Raw genomic sequence first — 19,812 nt, forward strand, 5'->3', positions numbered from 1 at the left:
CCGAGGCCCTTTTCGGACTCGTGGCCCCCCCGGGCCCCCCCCGGCTCCCGCGGCACCGGCGGCTCCCAGTACGGACCAGTATGGACCAGTATGGGGGGGGGCAGTATGGGTCAGGGGTCCCAGTTTGGGTCGGGGGGTCCCAGTTTGGGTCTGGGGTCCCAGTTTGGGTCAGGGGTACCAGTTTGGGTCAGGGGTCCCAGTTTGGGTTTGGGGTACCAGTTTGGGGTCTGGGGGGTCCCAGTTTGGGTTTGGGGTCCCAGTTTGGGGTCTGGGGTCCCAGTTTGGGTCTTGGGGGTCCCAGTTTGGGGTCTGGGGGGTCCCAGTTTGGGTCAGAGGTCCCAGTTTGGGTCAGAGGTCCCAGTTTGGGGTCTGGGGTCCCAGTTTGGGGTCTGGTGGGTCCCAGTTTGGGTCTGGGGTCCCAGTTTGGGTCAGGGGGGTCCCAGTTTGGGTCTGGGGTCCCAGTTTGGGGTTGGGGGGGGCCAGTTCACGCTGGTGGTGCTTGGGGGGTGCTTGTGCCTCCCAGTTCCCTCCCAGTTCCCCCCCAGTCCCTCCCAGTCCATCCCAGTCTCCCCCAGTCCATCCCAGTCCCTCCCAGTCCATTCCCAGTCCATCCCAGTACATCCCAGTCCATCCCAGTACATCCCAGTCCCTCCCAGCCCCTCCCAGTCTCTCCCAGTCCATCCCAGTCCATCCCAGTCTCCCCCAGTCCATCCCAGGCTCCCCCAGTCCCTCCCAGCCCCTCCCAGTCCCTCCCAGTCCCTCCCAGTCCATCCCAGTACATCCCAGTCCATCCCAGTTCCCCCCTTCTCTCCCCAGCGCCTCCCCAGCTCCAGGACCAGCCCCGCCCCCACCGAGGGACTGGGGGGGCCCCGGCCCCCCCCGCGACCCCACCCCCAATAAACTGGGAGAGACGGCTCTTACTGGTTTTACTGGTTTTACTGGTTCTTACTGGTTTTATTGGTCTTACTGGTTCTTATTGGTTTTACTGGTTCTTACTGGACTGGACCTGGGGGCTGGGACAGGGACCGGTTTTACTGGTATTTACTGGTTTTACTGGTATTTACTGGTTTTACTGGTTTTTACTGGGGGGGGCCGGGAGGGCCGGAAGCGGGAGGGGCCGGAGCCGCGCGGCCGCGCCCATCCGTTACGTCACATCCGGCACACGTGACGTCACCGCTCTGCGCCGCGGAGGGAGCGCGCGGGACGGCGCCGGTGGGTGGGGGAGGGGCGGGGGGCTCCCGGTACGGCCCAGTTTGGGTCTGGGGTCCCAGTTTGGGTCTGGGGGGTCCCAGTTTGGGTCTGGGGTCCCAGTTTGGGGTCTGGGGTCCCAGTTTGGGTCTGGGGTCCCAGTTTGGGGTCTGGGGTCCCAGTTTGGGTCGGGGGGTCCCAGTTTGGGTCTGGGGTCCCAGTTTGGGTCAGGGGTCCCAGTTTGGGTCAGGGGTCCCAGTTTGGGGTCTGGGGGGTACCAGTTTGGGTCTGGGGTCCCAGTTTGGGTCTGGGGTCCCAGTTTGGGGTCTGGGGTCCCAGTTTGGGTCAGGGGTCCCAGTTTGGGGTCTGGGGGGTACCAGTTTGGGTCTGGGGTCCCAGTTTGGGTCTGGGGTCCCAGTTTGGGGTCTGGGGTCCCAGTTTGGCCCAGTTTGGGGTTGGTGTCTCCCTGCCAGCGTGTCTGGGGCCGCGGGGCCACCGTGACACCGGGGACACTGTGACAGTCGTGACGCTGGGGACACAGCGACACGATGACCCTGGTGACGTTGGGGACACGGTGACACGGGGGACACAGCGACACGGTGACCCTGGGGACGTTGGGGACACGGTGACACTGGGGACACGGTGACACGGTGACACTGCTGACGCTGGCACCTCTGCCCCGCAGGGATGAGCAGCGACCTGGACGTGTTCGTGGGGAACACGACGCTGATCGACGAGGAGGTGTACCGGCTCTGGCTGGACGGGCACTCGGGTACGGCCCCGGGGTCCCCCGTGTCCCCGTGTCCCCGTGTCCCCCGTGTCCCCGGTGTCCCCTGGCTGTCCCCTGTCCCCTGGCTGTCTCAGTGTCCCCTGGCTGTCTCAGTGTCCCCTGGCTGTCCCGTGTCCCCCGTCCCGTGTTCCCTGGCTGTCCCGTGTCCCCTGGCTGTCCCCTGTCCCCTGGCTGTCTCAGTGTCCCCTGGCTGTCCCCTGGCTGTCCCCTGTCCCCTGGCTGTCCCGTGTCCCCTGGCTGTCCCGTGTCCCCTGGCTGTCCCCTGTCCCCTGGCTGTCTCAGTGTCCCCTGGCTGTCCCCTGTCCCCCGTCCCGTGTCCCCTGACGGCCGCGCTCCCGCAGTGGCCGAGGCGGTGGCGCGCCGCCTGCGGGGCGGCGTGCTGGAGCGCGAGGGCACCTCGGTGGCCGTGCTGCAGAGCGACACCCGCGACCACTACAGAACCTTCCAGATGCTGGAGCGGCTCCTGCACGCGCCGCCGCGCCTGCTGCAGCAGCTGCTCTTCCAGATCCCCCCCGAGCGGCAGGCGCTGCTCGTGCAGCGGTACGGGGGACTGGGAATGGGGATGGGAGTGGGAATGGGAATGGGGAAATGGGAATGGGAATGGAAGTGGGAATGGGAATGGGAGTGGGAATGGGGAAATGGGAATGGGAATGGGAATGGGAATGGGGATGGGAATGGGAATGGGAATGGGGATGGGAATGGGAATGGGAATGGGAATGGGAATGGGAATGGGGGAATGGGGGGAATGGGGGAATGGGGAAATGGGAATGGGAATGGGGGAAATGGGAATGGGAATGGGGATGGGAATGGGAATGGGAATGGGAACGGGGAATGGGGGAATGGGGGAATGGGGAAATGGGAATGGGAATGGGAATGGGGATGGGAATGGGGATGGGAATGGGAATGGGAACGGGGGAATGGGAATGGGAATGGGGGAATGGGAATGGGAATGGGAACGGGGGAATGGGGGGAATGGGGAATGGGAATGGGAATGGGGGAATGGGGGAATGGGAATGGGGGGACTGGGGAATGGGAATGGGAATGGGGGAATGGGGGAATGGGAATGGGGAAATGAGAATGGGGGGACTGGGAATGGGGGAATGGAGGGACTGGGAGCACTGGGGGGACTGGGGGCACTGGGGGGGACTGGGAATAGGGGAATGGGGGGACTGGGGAGACTGGGGGGGACTGGGGAGACTGGGGGGAATGGGGAGGACTGGGAATGGGAGGACTGGGAGGGCTGGGAGCACTGGGGAAGCAGCTCCAGCTGTCGGGTGCAGTTTGGGAGTTTCGGGAGCAGATTTTGGGGCTTGGTGCAGGGTTTTGGGGATCTCCTCAGTTTTGGGGCCCCCTGAATTTTTGAGGTTTCCCCCCTATTTGGGGTTTTCTCCCCCCATTTTTCAGGTTTCCCCCCTGTTTTGGGGTTTATCCCCCCGTTTTTGGGGTTTTCTCACCATTGTTGGGGTTTCTCCCTCATTTGCCCCCCGATTTTGGGGTTTTCTCCCCGGTTTCGGGGTCCCCCCAGGTACTACGCCTTCGACGAGGCCCTGGCCCGGGAGCTGCTGGGCAAGAAGCTCTCCAAGGGCACCAAGAAGGAGCTGGACGAGGTCAGCGCCCGCACCGGGGTCGGGATCCGCAGCTGCCGCCGCCAGGTGGGACCCGAAACCGGGGCGGAGGGAAAAACCCCAGGAAAAGGGGGGAAATCCCCAGAAACGGGGAGGGAAATCCCAAAAACCGGGGGGGGGGAAAGGAAACGGGGGAGAAATCCCAAAAGCTGGGGGGAGGGAAGTCCCAAAAAGTGGGGGAGGGAATCTGAAAAACGAGGGCAAAGGGAAACAAGGAAAAAACGAAAAACGGGGAAAACCCCAGAAGTTCAGGGCCTTGGCTGATGGGGGGGGTCTGGCCCTACTGGGGAGCTTGGGGGGCGTTCAAGGGGGATTTTCAGGTCCTGTGGGCATTTGGGGTGTGGGGTGGGGGCCCTGGGGGGTTTTGGGGTGCTGACCCCCCCTGCCCCCCCAGTTTGACAACTTCAAGAGGGTCTTCAAGGCCGTGGAGGAGCTGCGGGGGCCCCTGGCCGAGAACATCCAGCAGCTCTTCCTGCTGCCCCCGCCCCTCGCCCGGTGGGTCGGGGGCCGAGTGGGGCTGGGGGCTGCCCCTGGGGGGCTGGGGCCACCCAAGGGTGCTGGGGGCCCCTGGGGCTGCCGGGGGGGCTCTGAGGGCCCAGCAAACGCTCCCACGGTTGGGGGGGTTTGGGAATTTGGGGAGGGGTGTCGGAGTGGTTTAGGGTTTTGGGGGGGTTTTGGGGGGGTTGGGGGTTTTAGGGGTCTTGCGGGGATTTTGGGGGGTTTATGGGGTTTGGGTGGTTATGGGGTTAGGGGGGATTTTGGCGGTTTTGTGCGGGTTCAGGGGAGTTTTAGGGGTTTGGGGAGGTTTGGGGGTTTTAGTTTTAGGAGTTCTAGGGGTTTTGGGGGGGGTTTAGGTGTTCTGGTGGGGTTTGGGGGGATTTTGGGGGTTTTACGGGGTTTGGGTGGTTTTGGAGTTAGGGGGATTTTGGGGCTATGGGGGGTTTTGGGGAGTTTTAAGGGATTTGGAGGGGGTTTCGAGGTCTCAGGAGTTTTGGGGTTTTGTGAAGTTTCAGGGGTTTGGGGGGTTTGGGGGTTCCCTGGGAGGTCGGGGACCCCCTGACCCCCGTCCCCCCCGCAGGGACTACGCCGCCATCGTCTTCTTCGCCAACAGCCGCTTCGAGACCGGCAAGCGGCGCCTGCAGTTCCTGAGCTTCGGCGACTTCGCCGCCTGCGCCCAGAGCATGATGGCACACTGGAGCCAGGGCGCCCTGGGTGCGCCCGGGACACGGGGACAGCCGGGGGACACGGGGACAGCCCAAGGGGACACGGGGACAGCCTGGGGACACGGGGACAGCCCCAGGGGACACGGGGACAACCAGGGGACACCAGGGACACCGGGGACAGCCCCGGGGGACACGGGGACAGCCTGGGGACACGGGGACAGCCCCGGGGGACACGGGGGACAGCCCCAGGGGACACGGGGACAGCCTGGGGACACCAGGGACAGCCCCAGGGGACACCGGGGACACCGGGGACAGCCCCAGGGGACACGGGGACAGCCTGGGGACACGGGGACAGCCCCAGGGGACACCGGGGACAGCCCCAGGGGACACGGGGACAGCCCCAGGGGACACCGGGGACACCGGGGACAGCCTGGGGACACGGGGACAGCCCCAGGGGACACGGGGACAGCCCCGGGGGACATCAGGGACAGCCAGGGGACACGGGGACAGCCCCAGGGGACACGGGGACAGCCTGGGGACACCAGGGACAGCCCAAGGGGACACCAGGGACAGCCCCAGGGGACACCAGGGACAGCCCCAGGGGACACGGGGACAGCCCCAGGGGACACCGGGACAGCCTGGGGACACCAGGGACAGCCCAAGGGGACACCAGGGACAGCCCCAGGGGACACGGGGACAGCCCCAGGGGACACCAGGGACACCGGGGACAGCCCCAGGGGACACGGGGACAGCCGGGGGACACCAGGGACACCGGGGACAGCCCCAGGGGACACGGGGGACAGCCTGAGAACAGCCTGGGGACACCCCTGGGACACCCCCGGGACACCCCCGTCCGTGTCCCGGCGCGCTCCTGACCCCGGTGACCCCGGGGGTGTCCCTCTCTGGGGACCCTGGACACGTCCCCAGTGTCCCTGTGGCCGTGCCACCCCTGCAGTGTCCCCGGGGGTGTCCCCCTGTCCCACAGCCCCGTGACCCCGCTGTCCCTGACCCCGCTGACCCCTGACCCCGCTGACCCCTGACCCCGCTGACCCCTGACCCTGCCCCCGCTGTCCGCCCGCAGCGCCCGAGGCGGCCGAGCCCGACGGGGACCTGCCCAAGTCCTTCCTGCAGGACCTGAAGGAGCTGAAGGTGCTGGTGGCTGACAAGGACCTGCTGGACCAGCACAAGAGGTGGCACCGCCGGGACGGGGACAGCCCCACGGGGACACCCCGAAATGGGGACACCCCCAAATGGGGACACCCCGAAATGGGGACACCCCTGGGTTGGGGACAGCCTGGGACGGGAACAGCCCCAATGGGGACACCACCGGGATGGGGACACCCCTAAGGAGCTGTCCCCTGCAATGGGGACAGCCCAAAAACGAGCACCCCAAACTCCATGGGGCGCCCCAGAACCAGGCTCTCTGCAAAAGGGGCACCCCCCGACTCCTGAGTGCCCCAAAACGGGGTGGGTCCCCCAAGTCTCTGGGTCCTGCCAAATTCCATGGGACCCCTCACAATCTCCCCAGAAGCCCCAGCGCCCCCCCAAACCCTGGGACCTCCGGCTCTGCTGTTGGGGTGCGGGAGGGGCTGCCTGGGCCCTGGGGTGGGTCATGGTTCCGGGGGTCCCCGGGCCCCCCCAACCGCCCCCTCCCCCCAGCCTGGTGTGCTCGGCCCTGCGGGGGAAGATCTCGGTCTACAACGAGCTCGAGGCCAATTTCAAGGTGAACCCCCCCAAAAACGGGGTGTCCTCAGGGGGGAGGGGTCTCCCAAAATCCCTGGGGGCTGCTTGGAGGGGGAGGGGCCTCCCCCAAAATCCTGGGACCCCTCCCAAAATCCTGGAGGATCCCCCTGCACGTTTGTGGGGGGAGGATGGGCGGGCGGGGGGGTTCCCAGCACCGGGAGGGGATTTGGGGATGGGGGCGGGGTCCCCAAGAGAGCCCCCCAAGGTCCTGGGTCTCCTTTCTGGGGGGCTCAGGGGGTCCTGGGAGGGGGCTCCTGGTTTTTGGGGTTCCACAAAGTCCTGGCGCCCCCGAAGTGCCGGGTGGCCCCTTGGGAGGGGCTCGGGGAGCCCCCCCGGGTTTGGGGGTCCCAACGCCCCCCGTGCCCCCAGGCGCTGTCCCGGGCGCTGGTGAACGTCGGGGGGAAGTTGACCCACGCCCGCGACGTTCGGGATTTCTTCGTGGACCTGGTGGAGAAGGTGAGGGGGACCCCGAGAACGGGGGCCCAGGAAGTCCCCGGGACTCCTGGCTCGGGACCCCCCCAAAATCCGGCTGCGTTCGGGGTCCCCGCAGGTGATCGAGCCCTGCCGCTCCGACAAGTGGAGCCCGGGGGACCTGCGGCTCTTCCTGACGCACTACACGGCAGCCCCCCGAAACCTGCCGGGCTTCAGGTGAGACCCCAAACCCCCCCGGAACCTGCCGGGCTTCAGGTGAGACCCCAAAACCCCCAAACCCCCCCTGGAACTGCCGGGCTTCAGGTGAGACCCCAAAACCCCCAAACCCCCCCGGAACCTGCCGGGCTTCAGGTGAGACCCCAAAACCCCCCAAAAACCTGCCGGGCTTCAGGTGAGACCCCAAAACCCCCAAACCCCCCAAAAACCTGCCGGGCTTCAGGTGAGACCCCAAAACCCCCAAACCCCCCCGGAACCTGCCGGGCTTCAGGTGAGACCCCAAAGCCCCCAAAAACCTGCCGGGCTTCAGGTGAGACCCCAAACCCCCCCAAATCCCCCCGAATGTTCCCCCGGCAGCCTTTCGGGGAGCCCTAGAAGTGTCCAAAGGGGGCTGGGGGGCTGTGAAGTGCCGGGGGGTTCCCCGAAAGCGAGGGACCCCCAAAGGTCCCCGTCCCGCAGGCACCAGGCGCTCTGGGAGCGCTACATGGCCGCCATCACCGCCTGCCTGCTGCGCATGTACCACGACTGACGGCGAACGGCGCCCCGAAATCGGGCACGGCGCCCCGAGAACGGGCACGGCGCCCCGAGAACGGGCACGGCACCCCGAAATCGGGCACGGCGTCCCGAAAACGGGAACAGCACCCAAAAACGGGCACGGCGCCCCGAGAACGGGCACGGCACCCCGAGAACGGGCACGGCGCCCCGAAATCGGGCACGGCGCCCCGAAAACGGGCACGGCGCCCCAAAAACGGGCACGGCGCCCCGAAATCGGGCACGGCGCCCCGAGAACGGGCACGGCGCCCTGAAATCGGGCACGGCGCCCCGAAAACGGGCACGGCGCCCCGAAATCGGGCACGGCGCCCCGAAAACGGGCACGGCGCCCCGAAATCGGGCACGGCGCCCCGAGAACGGGCACGGCGCCCCGAGAACGGGCACGGCGCCCCAAAAACGGGAACAGTGCCCAAAAACGGGCCCGGGCCCGGCAACAGCACCCCAAAAACGGAAACAGTGCCCCAAAAACAGGCCCGGGCCCGGGAATGGACACAGCCACAAAAGGACACAGCCCCAAAAGTGGCACCCCAGAAACGACCCCCCAAAAACGGACACAGCCCCCAGAACGGGGCGCCCCGAGAATGCGACGCCCCTGGAAAGGAAAGGATCCGGGAGCTGCAGCCCAGAGCTCGGACACCCCAAAGATTGGGGTCCAAATGTGGGACCCCAGAAAGGAGCGGGGCTCCCAAAAGCCCGACGGGATGGAGGACCAGCACCCCAAAATTTGAGTGTTTGGGGTTTGGAGAACCGCGAGCGCCGGGACGCCCCAAATGCAGAGGATCCAGGAGAGGCAACGCCCCAAATATTGGGACATTCGGAATGGGGGGGGACCCCAAAAAAGGGGTGACCCCCAAAACCGGGACATCCCCAAAACCAGAACCTCCCAACTTAACCTCATGGAGACTCCCCAAAATCGGGGGTCTCTGGCAATCGGGACTCCCCAAAATGGGGGAGAACCCCAAACCTCGGGACCCCAAAAGTCGGGGGTGCAATAAAGAGCTGGAAACTGAGCTCAGCTGGGGGCGTTTGTGGGGGGGGACGTGAGGGGTCCCCGAAATTTCGGGAGAGGGGCGGGTTTGGGATGGGAGGGTCCCCAAATCTCAGCGAGGGGCTGGGGGGGCCCCAAAATCTGAAAATGAGGAGAGGGAAGTGTGGGGGTCCCCAGATCTTCAGGGGGGCGGGGCACTGAGGGGTGGGGGAGGGGCACTGGGGGGTGGGGGAGGGGCACTGGGGGTGGGGGAGGGGCACTGGGGGGTGGGGGAGGGGCTCTCCCGCGCTCCGGGGCCGATTTTGGGGGAGGGGAGGAGCTTTGGAGCCTGGGGGGTGGGGCCAGAGCTGAGAGAGGTAAGTGAGGCCGCGGGGATTTTGGGGGGGGGGGCGCCCCCCAACCCCTCCCACGGCGGGGAGCCCCCCGAGACGCCCCTCCCCCACAGAGACGCCCCTCCCCCCCAGGCCCCGGAGGGGGCTTTGTTGGGGGAGGGGCGTCCCGGGGATGGGGGATGGGGGGCTCCCAGGAGGGGGCTGGGCCCCTCTGGGGGGGTCGCAGAGTTTGGGGTGACCCCCTGCCCCCCCCCAGCGCCATGGGCCCCCCCTCGCTGCTCCTCCTCCTCTTCCTCGGCGCCACCGTGGCCCCCGCGGCCCCCCCGGACCTGGAGGAGCCCGAGGATTACGCGGTGGGGAAGGGGAGATTTGGGGGGGCTCGGGGGGGTCCTGGTCCCCCTCCCAAAACTTCTCTCCCCACCCCCCCCAACACCTGAGTGCCCCCCCAAAAAACCTCCTTGCCCCTCCCCCAGTCCCAAACTTCTGGAGTTGTGGGGGGGTGGGGGCGGGGCGGGGGGGGACACTGCGGGGTGGTCGGGGGGGGGTGACCCCCTCTCTCTCGCCCCCCCAGGAGTGCAGCGATGGGTACGAGTGGGACCCCGAAACCGAGCACTGCAAAGGTGGGCGAGGGGATCTGGGGGGTCCCCAACCCGCGGGGGGGGTTCCAGGGTCCCCGGTTTGTGGGGGCGGCGCGGAGGCTCCTTGGGTTTTGGGGTCCCAGGGGGTCCCCGGGAGGTGTTCGGAGGTGCTGTCCCCCCGCCCCCCGGGGATCTTTTGGGGGCTTTTGGGGCTCTCGGGGTGTCTGGGGGGGGTCGGGTGTCCCTTCTCGCTGCCCCCCCCCCCCCAGCGGTGTTTAGGGGGGTCCGGGGTTATTTCAGGGGGGCGCGTGGAGCCCCTCTGGTGGGGGGGGGCTGGGGAGGAGCGGTTGGGGGTCCCGGGCAGCGTCCTGGGGGGGCTCGGGGGGCGTTCGGGGAGATCTTGGGGCTGATGTGGGGCGGGGGGCGCGGGGCCCCTCTCAGGCTGATTTGGGGGGTCCGTGGGGTCCCACTCAGGCTGATTTGGGGGGTCCGTGGGGCCGTTTCCGGGGGTCCCTCTCAGGCTGATTTGGGGGGTCCGTGGGGTCCCGCTCAGGCTGATTTGAGTCGGGGGGTCCGTGGGGTCCCACTCAGGCTGATTTGGGGGGTCCGTGGGGTCCCGCTCAGGCTGATTTGAGTCGGGGGGTCCGTGGGGTCCCACTCAGGCTGATTTGGGGGGTCCGCGGGGTCCCGCTCAGGCTGATTTGAGTCGGGGGGTCCGCGGGGTCCCGCTCAGGCTGATTTGGGGGGTCCGCGGGGTCCCACTCAGGCTGTGTCGGGGGGTCCGCGGGGTCCCGCTCAGGCTGATTTGGGGGTCCGCGGGGTCCCGCTCAGGCTGATTTGAGTCGGGGGTCCGCGGGGCCCCGCTCAGGCTGAATTGAGTCGGGGGGCGCGGGGTCCCACTCAGGCTGTGTCGGGGTCCGCGGGGCCGTTCCCGGGGCTCCGCTCTGACCGTCCCCCCGGCCCCCAGACGTGGACGAGTGCGCGGCGGAGGGGCCGCGGCCGTGCCGGGGCTCCATGAAGTGCCTGAACCATTTCGGGGGGTACCTGTGCCTGCCCCGCTCGGCCGCGCTGCTCCGCCCCGGGCCCGCCCCGGGCCCGGCCCCGCCCCCGGCCCCGCCCCCGGCCCCGCCCCCGCCGCGCCCGGCCCCGCCCCCCGCCCGCCGCTGCCCCCCCGGCTTCGGCCCCGCCCCCGACGGCGCCTGCGCAGGTGAGGAGGGGCGTGGCCACGCGTATGCAAATCAGCGGGCGGGGCTTGTTGAGGGGGGCGTGGTTTGGAAGGGTGGGGAGGGGGTTCACGGGTGGGGGCGGGGCTGTGGGGTCATTTTGGGGGTCCCGGGGGGTCCCGGAGCTCCGCCCCCCTCTGTGCCCCCCCAGACGTGGACGAGTGCGCGGGGCCCCCCCCGTGCCGGCCCAGCCAGGACTGCATCAACCTCCCGGGGGGCTTCGAGTGCCGCTGCCCCCCCGGCTACCGGCACCGGCCCCCCGAGTGCGTGGGTCAGTGCAGGCACCGGGGGCGCGGGGGGCACGGGGGGCGGGTTTGGGCCGGTTTGGGCTGGGTTTGGGCTGGTTTGGGCTGGTTTGGGCTGGTTTGGGCTGGGTTTGGGCCGGTTTGGGCTGGGTTTGGGCTGGGTTTGGGCTGGGTTTGGGCTGGTTTGGGCTGGGTTTGGGCTGGTTTGGTCTGGTTTTGGCTGGTTTGGGCTGGGTTTGGGCTGGGTTTGGGCTGGTTTGGGCTGGGTTTGGGCTGGGTTTGGGCTGGTTTGGGCGGGTTTGGGCTGGGTTTGGTCTGGTTTGGGCGGGTTTGGGCGGGTTTGGGCCGGTTTGGGCTGGGTTTGGGCTGGGTTTGGGCAGGTTTGGGCTGGGTTTGGGCTGGGTTTGGGCTGGGTTTGGGCAGGTTTGGGCTGGGTTTGGGCTGGGTTTGGGCAGGTTTGGGCTGGGTTTGGGCAGGTTTGGGCAGGTTTGGGCTGGGTTTGGGCAGGTTTGGGCTGGTTTGGGCAGGTTTGGGCTGGGTTTGGGCAGGTTTGGGCAGGTTTGGGCTGGGTTTGGTCTGGTTTGGGCTGGGTTTGGGCTGGGTTTGGGCGGGTTTGGGCTGGGTTTGGGCTGGTTTGGGCTGGGTTTGGGCTGGGTTTGGTCTGGTTTGGGCTGGGTTTGGGCTGGGTTTGGGCTGGGTTTGGGCTGGTTTGGGCTGGGTTTGGGCGGGTTTGGGCTGGGTTTGGGCTGGTTTGGGCTGGGTTTGGGCTGGGTTTGGGCAGGTTTGGGCTGGGTTTGGGCAGGTTTGGGCAGGTTTGGGCTGGGTTTGGGCAGGTTTGGGCAGGTTTGGGATGGGTTTGGTCTGGTTTGGGCTGGGTTTGGTCTGGGTTTGGGCTGGGTTTGGGCTGGGTTTGGGCTGGTTTGGGCTGGGTTTGAGCTGGTTTGGGCCGGTTTGGGCTGGTTTGGGCCGGTTTGGGCTGGGTTTGGGCCGGTTTGGGCTGGGTTTGGTCTGGTTTGGTCTGGTTTGGGCTGGTTTGGGCTGGGTTTGGGCTGGTTTGGGCTGGTTTGAGCCGGTTTGGGTGTTTCTGGTGCAGACAGCAATGACCTCCGTGTGTGGGTCCCCGGGGGCATTTTTGGGCAGGTTTGGGGTATTTTTGGGTGTTTCTGCTGCAGACAGCAATGATCCCCGGGTGTGGGTCCCCAGGGGTGCTCACAGGGCGTTTTTGGGGTGGATTTGGGTGTTTCTGGAGCAGATGAGGACGAGTGCTGGGTGTGGGTCCCTGGGGATGTTCATAGGGTGGTTTTGGGGTGTTTTTGGGTGTTTCTGGTGCATACAGGAATGACCTCTGGGTGTGGGTCCCCGGGGGTGTTCAGGAGGCAGTTTTGGGGTGGGTTTGGGCGTTTCTGGTGCAGATGAGGACGAGTGCCAGTTCCGCTGGTGCCAGCACAGCTGCGCCAACTCCCCCGGAGCCTTCGCCTGCCGCTGCCACGCCGGCTTCAGCCTCGGCCCCGACGGCCGCTCCTGCCTCGGTCAGAGCCCCCCCCGACCCCCCCGGCACGGCGGGGAGACCCTCCCCCGCGCTCTCGGGGCTGGGGGCGCCCCCGGGCCCCCTCCCGAAGCCGCCCCTGCCCCCAGACGTGGACGAGTGCTCCATGGGCGCCCGCTGCTCCCAGCTCTGCCTCAACACCTTCGGCTCCTTCCGCTGCCGCTGCCGGCCCGGCTTCGTCCTGGGCGCCGACGGGCACCGCTGCCACGGTAAGGCGCGGGCAGGCGTGCGACACGGCCAGGTGTGGACACGGCCAGGTGTGGGACACGGCCAGGTGTGGGACATGCCCAGGTGTGGGACACGCCCGGGTGGGACACGGCCAGGTGTGAGACACGGCCAGGTGTGGGACACGACCAGGTGTGGGACATGGCCAGGTGTGGGACATGCCCGGGTGCGACATGGCCAGGTGTGAGACACGGCCAGGTGTGGACACGCCCAGGTGTGAGACATGGCCAGGTGTGAGACACGGCCAGGTGTGAGACACGGCCAGGTGTGGGACACGACCAGGTGTGGGACATGGCCAGGTGTGGGACATGCCCGGGTGCGACATGGCCAGGTGTGAGACACGGCCAGGTGTGGACATGGCCAGGTGTGGGACATGGCCAGGTGTGGGACACGGCCAGGTGTGGGACATGGCCAGCCGGGATAGGGACACGGCCAGGTGTGGGACACAGCCAGGTGTGGACACGGCCAGGTGTGGACACGCCCGGGTGGGACACGGCCAGGTGTGGGACACGCCCGGGTGGGACACGGCCAGGTGTGGACACGGCCAGGTGTGAGACACAGCCAGGTGTGGACACGCCCAGCCGGGATAGGGACACGCCCACCGAGTGTGGACACGCCCCCAGAGCCCCGGCCCCGCCCCCTGCCGGGCAGGTGTGGCACGGGCGGGGCCGGGGCGGGGCCGAGGGACCCTCGGGGGTCACCTTGGGGTGGGGGTGGCTCCATGTGCCCCCGGCCGGGTCTCACCGAGTCTCTCTGTCCCCCCGGGGTCTCTCTGTCCCCCCCGGGGGTCTCCCAGATGTGGACGAGTGCCGTGGGGGGGTCCCGTGCCAGCACCGCTGCCAGAACCTCCCGGGGGGCTTCAGCTGCCTCTGCCCCCCCGGCTACGCGCAGGAGGGGGGGCTCTGCCGGGGTACGGGGCCGGGGGGCGCGCCGGGGGCTGTGGGGCCGTTTGGGGGTTTTGGGGGGGTTTGGGAGCTTTGGGGGGGCTGTGGGGCCGTTTGGGGGTTTTGGGGGGGTTTGGGAGCTTTGGGGGGGCTGTGGGGCCGTTTGGGGGGGGGTCCAGGGCAGAACAGGAGCTGTTTGTGATGGGTGGGGGGGGCTGGGGGCTCTGTGGGGCCTCTGGGGGTGATCTGGGGGGGGCTGTGGTCAGGGTGGGGGGGCTGTGGGGCACTGGGGGGGCTCAGCCTCCCCCAAAGTCCCCCCCTTTCCCCTCCAGACCGGGACGAGTGTGCCGAGGGCTCCCACGAGTGCGGGGGGGCCCAGAGCTGCCTCAACACTTTTGGGGGGCACCTCTGCATCCCCCGCGAGCTCTGCCGGGGGCCCTACGCCCCCCACCCCCGCAGCAATGGGTAAGGACCCCCTCGTGCACCCCAAAACCCCGGGGAGAGCTCCCGGCCCCTCCGTGTGCCCCCAAAATTGGGGGGTCTCCTCCTTGCCCCATCCCGGGGGCCCCTGTAACCCCACTGAGGGGCCCCGAGAGCTCCGGGGAGGTTTGGGGGTCTCGGGGGGGGTCCCGGGTTTGGGGATCCCCCCCATGCCCCTCCTTGGGCCGGCAGGACCTGCGTGTGCCCCAGGGGGGGTCCCGGCTGTGCCCCCCGGCCCCGCTGGCTCCTGCATCGCTTCCTGGCCCTGCCCCACATCCCCGACGTCCCCGCCGGCATTTTCCAGCTCCAGCACCCCCCGGGGGACCCCCAGAGGCTGCGGCTGCGGGGGGGCCCCCCTGGCACCTTCCGCCTGCGGGTACAAGGGCCTGGGAGGGAGTTGGGGGGCTCGGAGGGATTTTGGGGAGGCTTGGAGGGATTCTGGGGGGCTTGGAGGGATTTTGGGGAGGCTCAGAGGGATTTTGGGGGGCTTGAGGTGGGGCTCGGCAGGAACCGGGGTGGCTGGGACGGATTTTGGGGGTGGTATGAGGGAATTTGGGGGAGTCTGGGGCAGCTTTGAGGCGATTTTTGGGGGGTCTGGAGGGAGGTGGGAGGGGCTGTGGGGGAGTTTGGGGGCCGGGAGCTGCCCGGGGTCCCTTGGATGTCTCTGGCCGTGTTTGGGAGAGCTCGGTGGGAATTTTGGGGGCTCGGTGGGAATTCTGGGGGCTCGGTGGGAATTCTGGGGGGCTCGGTGGGAATTCTGGGGGGGTCGGTAGGAATCTTGGGGGGCTCGGTGGGAATTTTGGGGGGCTCGGTGGGAATTCTGGGGGGCTCGGTGGGAATTTGGGGGGGTCGGTGGGAATCTTGGGGGGCTCGGTGGGAATTTTGGGGGCTCGGTGGGAATTTTGGGGGGCTCGGTGGGAATTCTGGGGGCTCGGTGGGAATTCTGGGGGGCTCGGTGGGAATTCTGGGGGGGTCGGTAGGAATCTTGGGGGGCTCGGTGGGAATTTTGGGGGCTCGGTGGGAATTCTGGGGGGCTCGGTGGGAATTTGGGGGGCTCGGTGGGAATTCTGGGGGTCGCTGTGTGACCCCGCCCCCCGCAGGCGCTGACCAATCACAGCTCGCTGCTGGAGCTGGTGCGCCCCCTGGCGGGCCCGCGGCAGCTGCTGCTGGAGGTGGAGCTGCTCCGGCCGGGGCCCCGCCCCCCGGCGCAGGCCCCGCCCCCCGCCGCCGAGGCCCCGCCCCCCGGCGCGTGGGACCCGCCCCCCGGCGCGTGGGACCCGCCCCCTGCTGGGCGTGGCCTGGCTTTGCTCCGCCTCCACCTGTCCATGGGTGCCCACCCATTCTAGGGGGGACACCCCCGAAACCTCCACTGGGACCCCCCAGACACCCCCTGGGAGCCCCAGGTGTGCCCTGGGGCCCCCAAAACCTCCCCGGGCTGACCCTCGCCCTGCCTGGGACCCCCGAATTTGTTCCCTGGGTGCCCCAAGTTCCTGAAGGGATCCCCCAACCCCCAAAGAACTGTCGGGACCCCCGGTTTGGGAACAAAGAATGAGAGTCAGCGCCAAGCAGTGTGGTGTGCGGAGAAATGGGGGGGATTGGGAGGGACTGGGGGGGACTGGAAGGGACTGGGGGGGCCTGGAGGGAACTGGGGGGGACTGGGATATACTGGGAGGGACTGGGAAGAACTGGGGGGGACTGTTGCCCCCCAAGAGTCACACAGACGCTTGTGCCTCCCTCCCCACAGGGGGGCGCCCTTTATTAGCCACGCCCGCCCCGGCCCCGCCCCGGGGGCGTGGTCAGTGCCCCACCCGCACGTGGGGGTTGTTGAGCGGCTCGAGGGCGGGGTCGGAGTCGGCCCCGCCCCTGCCCAGGCTGGCCAATAGGAGCAGCAGCAGCGCGAAGGCCGCGGCCCCGCCCAGGCACAGCGCCAGCAGGGGGCGCCGCGGGGCCCCGCGCGCGCGGCACCTGCGGGGGAGGGGTCAGAGAGGGGGGGACCCAAAGGGACCTAGGGACCCCTGAAGAGACCCAGGGAGCCCCCAAAAGGACCCATGGACCCCCAAAGGGACCCAGAGACCCCCCAAAGGGAGCCCAGGGACCCCTGAAGGGACCCAGGGACCCCCCAAAGGGAGCCCAGGGACCCCTAAAGGGACCCCCCAAAGGGATCCCCCAAAGGCACCCCATGCCACCCTCAGAGTGACCCCCCCAAGCGCCCCCCGGGTCCCCCCCAGCCCCACCTGAGCTTGGGGGGCAGCCAGGCCAGCGGCCGCCGCCGGTATTTGTCCTCGTCGTGGTCGGGGGGGCTCCGGGCCTCACGGCCCCCCAGGGGCTTCCGTGGGGCAGAGCCTGGGGGCAGAGCACGGGGACCCTAAAAACCAGCCCGGGCCGGGGGACCCCCAGCGGTGCCCCCCGAAGCCCCCAGACTCACCGGCGTGCAGCGTCGGGGTCTCGCCCCCCATGTGGACGACGGCGTGGGGGGCTGGGGGGCTCGGGGGGGGCTGGGGCGGCGCCAGGGGGGCTGCGGGCACAGAGCTGGGCATCGGGGGCTGCCCCGGGCAGGACCCGGGGGGTCTTCAAGGGGTTGGGGTGCGCCAGGAAGGATTGGGGGGGTGGGGGTTGAGGTGTCCCAGAGGGTTTTGGGGTCCCATCGAGCCGCTTTGGGGGAGGGATGGGCCTCCAGGGAGGATTTTGGAGGTCCTGGGAGGGTTTTTGGGGGGTCAGGGTTCCAGGGAGGATTTTGGAGGTCCTGGGAGGGTTTTTGGGGAGTCAGGGTGCCTGGGAGGATTTTGGGGGTCCTGGGAAGGTTTTTGGGGGGTTCCAGAGCAGTTGCCTAGTCCCAGGGGGAATTTGGGGCTCTCAGAGGAGGAATTGGGGTACACAGGGATCATCTCGGAGGGTCTCTGGTGGGTTTTGGGATGCTGGGGGGGCTCAGCTTCCCGGGCAGAAACGCGGGGGTGCTCCCCAGGGGCTCTGCAGGGTCCCAGGGGTGCTCCTGGGGGTGTTTTTGGGGCAGCCCCGCACCGTCCCAGCCCCCGTCGGGCTCCGTGGAGGTCTCGGGCTCCGGCAGCTCCTCCGAGTCCTCGATCTGGGGGGGGTTGGAGCGTTTCAGGGCGGGGTTTGGGGCACCCTGGGCAGTTCCGGGGCGGTGTGGGGACCCCCCGGGAGCCGTGCCCACCCCGGCACTCACCAGCGGCAGCCCCAGGCCGGGCCGGGCCCACGGCGCCGTCCGGAGCCGCGCCCGCAGCGCCTCGGCCACGGGGCCCTGCAGGTTGGGGGGCGGGAAGAGCGGCCCCCCGCACTGGGGGCAGCGGTGCCCGGCGGGGGCCGTGCTGGGGGGCAGCGCCCGCGCCCACGCCGCCAGGCACGGCCAGTGGAACACGTCTGGGGGCAGGGGGAGGGTCAGGGGCACCCGGGACCCCCTGAGCCCTCCCCGGGCCCCCAGGACCCCCGAGCCCCCTGGGACCCCCACCCACCCTAACAGGCCGGCTGCACGGTGCCCCCCGAGCCCTCCCCAGACCCCCGAGAGCCCCAGAACCCCCCGTGCCCCCCGGCCACCATAGCAGGCCAGAACCCCCCGAGCCCTCCAGAACTCGCCGTGCCCAGCCTCATGGTGCCCCCCAGGACCCCCCTAGGACCCCCCAAGCCCCCCCGTGCCCCCCACCCACTGTAGCAGGCCAGCCTCATGGTGCCCCCCAGGACCCCCAGGACCCCCAGGCCCCCCGTCCACCATAGCAGGCCAGCTGGACGGTGCCCACCAGGACCCCCTTAGGACCCCCCGAGACCCCAGGACCCCTGTGCCCCCTGCCCACCATAGCAGGCCAGCTGGACGGTGCCCACCAAGGCCCCCCCAGGACCCCCTGACCCGCCGTGCCCCCGCCCACCGTAGCAGGCCAGCTGGACGGTGTCCACCAAGACCCCCCCAGGACCCCCCAAGCCCCCAGGACCCCTGTGCCCCCTGCCCACCGTAGCAGGCCAGCCGGACGGTGTCGCGCTCGCCCAGCGGCGCCCGGCACAGCGGGCACTGCGGGCTGTAGTCGCTGTCCTGCAGCCACTGCAGGTACGACCGCACGATGCACTGCGGGACACGGCGCTCAGCGGGCAGCGGGGCACCCCGGGACCCCCACAGCCCCGCTGAGAGCCCCGGGACCCCCACAGCCCCGCTGAGACCCCCAAACCTTCCCCAGCCCCGCAGAGCCCGCTGAATCCCCCCCAGTGCCCCCCCAGAGTCCCCCCGAGCCCCCCGAACCTTCCCAGCCCCCCGGAGCCCCCCAGAGCCCCCAGAGCCCCCGCCCCACCTTGGGGTGCGCGCTGACCAGGCAGCTCTCGCAGACGTTGACGCGGTGCTCGAAGCAGAAGAGCGTGGTCACCCGGCGCTTCGGGCACTTGCACAGCCCCATGGCGGCCTGGGCGGCGCCGAGCCGGCAAGTCGGGGGGACCGGGGGCTCCCGAGCCCCCCGGAGGAGCTGCCGCTGCCCGGGACCCCCGGACCCACGGGACCCCCCCGGACCCACGGGACCCCCGGACCCACGGGACCCCCGGGACCCCCGGACCCACGGGACCCCCCCGGACCCACGGGACCCCCGGACCCACGGGACCCCCCCGGACCCACGGGACCCCCGGACCCACGGGACCCCCGGACCCACGGGACCCCCGGGACCCTCCCGGACCCACGGGACCCCCGGACCCACGGGACCCCCGGACCCACGGGACCCACGGGATCCCCCCGGACCCACGGGACCCACGGGACCCCCGGACCCACGGGACCCCCGGGACCCTCCCGGACCCACGGGACCCCCGGACCCACGGGATCCCCCCGGACCCACGGGACCCACGGGATCCCCCCGGACCCACGGGACCCACGGGACCCCCGGACCCACGGGATCCCCCCGGACCCACGGGACCCACGGGACCCTCCCGGACCCACGGGACCCACGGGACCCCCGGACCCACGGGATCCCCCCGGACCCACGGGATCCCCCCGGACCCACGGGACCCACGGGACCCTCCCGGACCCACGGGACCCTCCCGGACCCACGGGATCCCCCCGGACCCACGGGACCCACGGGACCCTCCCGGACCCACGGGACCCACGGACCCACGGGACCCACGGGACCCTCCCGGACCCACGGGACCCTCCCGGACCCACGGGACCCACGGGACCCTCCCGGACCCACGGGACCCTCCCGGACCCACGGGACCCACGGGACCCTCCCGGACCCACGGGACCCTCCCGGACCCACGGGACCCACGGACCCACGGGACCCACGGGACCCTCCCGGACCCACGGGACCCTCCCGGACCCCCGGACCCACGGGACCCTCCCGGACCCACGGGACCCTCCCGGACCCACGGGACCCACGGACCCACGGGACCCACGGGACCCTCCCGGACCCACGGGATCCCCCCGGACCCACGGGACCCACGGGACCCTCCCGGACCCACGGGACCCTCCCGGACCCACGGGACCCCCGGGACCCCCGGACCCACGGGACCCCCCCGGACCCTCCTTGGATCCCCCAAATCCCCCCAAACCCCCCCTCACCGTTCCTATGGCGACCGCGCTGCCCCGCTGGCGCTTCCGGGTGCGGCGCCCCTGGGTGACGTC

At 69.6% G+C, this 19,812-nt stretch overlaps 3 protein-coding genes across 7 annotated transcripts; 2 read left to right on the forward strand and 1 right to left on the reverse strand.

Annotated features, from left to right (window-relative positions):
- Positions 1-826: 826 nt before the first annotated feature.
- LOC146764844 (acidic fibroblast growth factor intracellular-binding protein-like) lies at positions 827-8,719 on the forward strand. Of its 3 annotated transcripts, XR_014950523.1 has the most exons (13): positions 1,161-1,212; positions 1,874-1,960; positions 2,320-2,518; positions 3,504-3,630; positions 3,998-4,098; positions 4,682-4,815; positions 5,848-5,956; positions 6,426-6,489; positions 6,879-6,965; positions 7,060-7,157; positions 7,617-7,737; positions 7,797-8,089; positions 8,147-8,719. XR_014950523.1 is itself a non-coding variant. In XM_085563621.1 (11 exons), exons 2-11 carry the CDS (start codon positions 1,876-1,878, stop codon positions 7,684-7,686), a joined length of 1,074 nt encoding a protein of 357 aa, XP_085419747.1. In that variant the 5' UTR covers positions 827-941; positions 1,874-1,875; the 3' UTR covers positions 7,687-7,815. The 3 variants fall into 3 exon arrangements, 2 of the variants coding, with proteins under 2 accessions (XP_085419747.1, XP_085419746.1); XM_085563621.1 differs by lacking the exons at positions 1,161-1,212; positions 8,147-8,719 and adding an exon at positions 827-941 and having other exon boundaries at positions 7,617-7,815; XM_085563620.1 differs by lacking the exon at positions 8,147-8,719 and having other exon boundaries at positions 7,617-7,815.
- Positions 8,720-8,985: 266 nt separating this feature from the next.
- On the forward strand, positions 8,986-15,775 carry LOC110480995 (EGF-containing fibulin-like extracellular matrix protein 2). Of its 3 annotated transcripts, XM_085563979.1 has the most exons (11): positions 8,986-9,053; positions 9,286-9,382; positions 9,601-9,649; positions 10,575-10,814; positions 10,982-11,101; positions 12,488-12,604; positions 12,711-12,830; positions 13,643-13,756; positions 14,063-14,195; positions 14,403-14,586; positions 15,311-15,775. In XM_085563979.1, the coding sequence occupies exons 2-11, from the start codon at positions 9,290-9,292 to the stop codon at positions 15,554-15,556; spliced, it is 1,416 nt and encodes a 471-aa protein (XP_085420105.1). In that variant the 5' UTR covers positions 8,986-9,053; positions 9,286-9,289; the 3' UTR covers positions 15,557-15,775. The 3 variants fall into 3 exon arrangements, with proteins under 3 accessions (XP_085420105.1, XP_085420106.1, XP_085420107.1); XM_085563980.1 differs by lacking the exon at positions 10,982-11,101 and having other exon boundaries at positions 8,988-9,053; XM_085563981.1 differs by lacking the exon at positions 10,575-10,814 and having other exon boundaries at positions 8,988-9,053.
- A 154-nt stretch (positions 15,776-15,929) lies between these two features.
- Positions 15,930-19,795, reverse strand: LOC110480982 (zinc finger protein-like 1). The gene is made up of 8 exons (XM_085563982.1): positions 19,750-19,795; positions 18,503-18,610; positions 18,171-18,282; positions 17,395-17,588; positions 17,229-17,292; positions 16,636-16,725; positions 16,445-16,553; positions 15,930-16,175 (listed from the first exon to the last, which is right to left on the reverse strand). Exons 2-8 carry the CDS (start codon positions 18,602-18,604, stop codon positions 16,007-16,009), a joined length of 840 nt encoding a protein of 279 aa, XP_085420108.1. The 5' UTR covers positions 18,605-18,610; positions 19,750-19,795; the 3' UTR covers positions 15,930-16,006.
- Positions 19,796-19,812: the final 17 nt, after the last annotated feature.

This window comes from Lonchura striata, chromosome 31 (genome assembly GCF_050655825.1).
Source record: "Lonchura striata isolate lonStrDom1 chromosome 31, ASM5065582v1, whole genome shotgun sequence".
Lineage (NCBI taxonomy): Eukaryota > Metazoa > Chordata > Aves > Passeriformes > Estrildidae > Lonchura > Lonchura striata.